The following is a 3,042-nucleotide window of genomic DNA, read 5'->3' as shown; positions in this document are numbered from 1 at the left end:
GACACTGTTCTGCAAAGCAAAGATAGAAAAGAAGGCCAGGAGCAGTGGCTCATGCCTGTAATCCCACACTTTGGGAGGCCGAAGTGCGTGGGCTGCTTCAGCTCAGGAGCTTGAGACCAGCCTGGGCAACGTGGTGAAACCTTGTCTCTAAAACATATATAAAAATTAGCAAAGCATGGTGGCACGTGCCTGTAGTCCTATTACTCAGAAGGCTGAGGTGGGAGGATTGCTTGAGCTGGGGGAAGGCTGCAGTGAGCCGAGATTACACCACTGCACTCCAGCCTGGGTGACAAAGAAGTGAGTCCCTGTCTCAAAAAAAAAAAAAAAAAAGAAGGAAGTGGCATGAAGGAAAGCCGTAGCCAGAAGATAATTTGAAACACTCAAAGGCAATGGAAAGACATCTAACGTGGAGACAGTAACACTATCCTGGCTGTTCCACATTGTCCAATGACAGGACTTACTAACTTCCTAATAGAGCTCCTCCTCTAATCTATTTCCACTGGACAGCCCTTTCCATACTTTTGTTCTGCATACTGCAGACTTTGTCTGATCCTGCAGACAATGGGGAATCATCAAGTATGTTCATCAACTAAAAGGAAAAACACTTTGGGACTGTTAGGGTCCCCAAAGGCCCTAACAGTCCTTCACAAATTGGTACTAACGTCTATCTACAGCTTTAGTTTTTGCTATTCTCTCCTTTATTCCAGCCACACACAAGGCATTTGTAATTGCTCTCTGCCTTCTTGGAATGCTCTTCCCTTCTACACATAACTAACTCCTACTCATCTTTCAATTTCCAGCTCACAGGCATCTCAGCTATGCAAGGGCCTTCATGTAATTCACCCACTCAGTGAAGAAGTCTTTTGTATCATTTCAGATCACACCACCCAAATTGCTGCCTCTTGGTGACAACCTCATGACTAACATACACAATGTGACTGAATTCATTTTTCTGGGACTTTCTCCCAACCAGGAGGTGCAGAGGGTTTGCTTTTTGATATTTCTGTTCTTGTACACAGCAATTGTGCTGGGGAATTTCCTCATTGTGCTCACTGTCACAACCAGCAGAAGCCTTGGTTCCCCCATGTACTTCTTCCTCAGCTGCCTCTCCTTCGTGGAGATCTGCTACTCTTCCACTACAGCCCCCAAGCTCATCTCGGATCTGCTGGCGGAAAGGAAAGCCATGTCTTGGTGGGGCTGCATGGCACAGCTTTTCTTCTTGCACTTCTTTGGTGGCACTGAGATTTTCCTGCTCACTGTGATGGCCTATGACCGCTATGTGGCCATCTGCAAGCCCCTCAGCTACGCCACCATCATGAACCGGCAGGTGTGTGCTGTCCTTGTAGGAACAGCATGGGTGGGAGGCTTTGTGCATTCATTTGCCCAAATCCTTCTCGTCTTCCACTTGCCCTTCTGTGGCCCCAATGTGATCAACCACTATTTCTGTGACCTGCTTCCCCTTCTCAAACTTGCCTGCTTTGACACCTTCCTCATTGGTCTGCTGATTGTTGCCAATGGAGGCACCCTGTCTGTGGTCAGTTTTGGGGTCCTCTTAGCATCCTATATGGTCATCTTGCTTCATCTGAGAACCCAGAGCTCTGAGGGGTGGCGCAAAGCCCTCTCCACCTGTGGGTCCCATGTCACCGTGGTTATCTTGTTCTTTGGACCCTGCATCTTCATCTACCTGAGGCCTTCTACCACTCTGCCTATAGACAAGGTGGTGGCTGTGTTCTACACACTGATAACCCCCTTCCTGAACCCTGTCATCTACTCCCTGAGAAATGCTGAAATGAAGAAGGCCATGAAGAGGCTGTGGATTAGGACACTGAGACTAAATGAGAAATAGAGGCTGAGTCTTGTTATTTGTACTTGGGTTTAGAATGACTGTTGAGTCCAAACCGAAGGAGCAGAATAGGTTGAAGGAAAGTTCACAGGACCTGTTAGTTCCAGATTATTCTACCTGGCCTCTCTCTTTAAAAAGTTCATTTTCATAATTTGAGTAATATTTCCTTTTGTGGAAGTACTGACTTTCTTACCACCATAAACAACACTGTAGTAAATATTCTTGAACAGACATCTTCAACCATACTTCTGACTTTCTTTTAGGCTTATTTCCTAGAGTGAATTTAGTGTTAGAGTGTAAAGACCTTTAGTGCACAGTGTTACACTGAGTCACCTATCTTGTGAAAGTGCTCTTGACAGAATAGAATCCTGTCATTAAACACTTTTTTTTTGGATAAGAAATATGATTTTACATTGTTTCAAAGTATCTTTCCTCAGGATACCTAGGGGTGTTAATTACAAATAGAAAAATGTAACTTTATAGCCCCTCCCCTCTAAACAATTGCCCAAAGTTAATATCACCAGAAATGAGACCCATTGATGCCATGTGCCTCTTGATATGGTACATGGGAGAGACACACAATATCATTATTGTGCTATTCTTACCAAGAATATATAACCTGACTCTAATCATAAAAAAACACAAGGAAAGCCCAAAGAACATTCTGCAAAATTACTGTCCTTCAGTCTTCACATGTGTAAAGATAAAGAAAGAAGGAAGAATTACTCAAGATAAAAAATAGGTGACAAGTAAAGGCAACATGTGATCCTGGATTGGGTCTTGGATATTAGATAAAGGACATTTGTGGGACAAAACTCTGTAAATGAGATAATAAAATTACATGAGTGTTAATTTCCTGAGTTTGATCATTGTACTGTGTTTGTCTCAAATAATGTTCTTGGATTAGGGAATTGCTTATTGAGATATCTAGAGATAAAGGGACATGATGTTTGCAGCTTTCAAACATTTCAGAAAAATTATCATTTTTCTTGTGTATCTTTAAGGTGAGCAACATACTGTTTTGATATACCTACATGATACACAATGAAATTATTAGTCAAGCAAATTAACATACCTATCACTTTGCAGAGTTTGCTTTTTCTTTTACAGTAAGATTACCTAAAATCTACCTCAACAAATTTCCATCACACAATACTATATTATTTACTAAAGTCCTTATGTTGCACGTTAGATCTCTA

The 3,042-nt window shown here is 42.2% G+C and overlaps 1 protein-coding gene across 1 annotated transcript; it reads left to right on the top strand.

The window, feature by feature from the left end:
- The first annotated feature begins 514 nt into the window (after positions 1–514).
- OR4X2 (olfactory receptor family 4 subfamily X member 2) lies at positions 515–1,945 on the top strand. The gene has a single exon (XM_005577907.4). The coding sequence runs from the start codon at positions 917–919 to the stop codon at positions 1,844–1,846; it is 930 nt and encodes a 309-aa protein (XP_005577964.3). The 5' UTR covers positions 515–916; the 3' UTR covers positions 1,847–1,945.
- Positions 1,946–3,042: the final 1,097 nt, after the last annotated feature.

The sequence above is a fragment of the Macaca fascicularis genome, chromosome 14 (genome assembly GCF_037993035.2).
Source record: "Macaca fascicularis isolate 582-1 chromosome 14, T2T-MFA8v1.1".
NCBI classification, from domain to species: Eukaryota; Metazoa; Chordata; class Mammalia; order Primates; family Cercopithecidae; genus Macaca; species Macaca fascicularis.
Note: the sequence above shows the minus strand (reverse complement) of the source record. Positions and strands in the feature narration are given on the sequence as shown.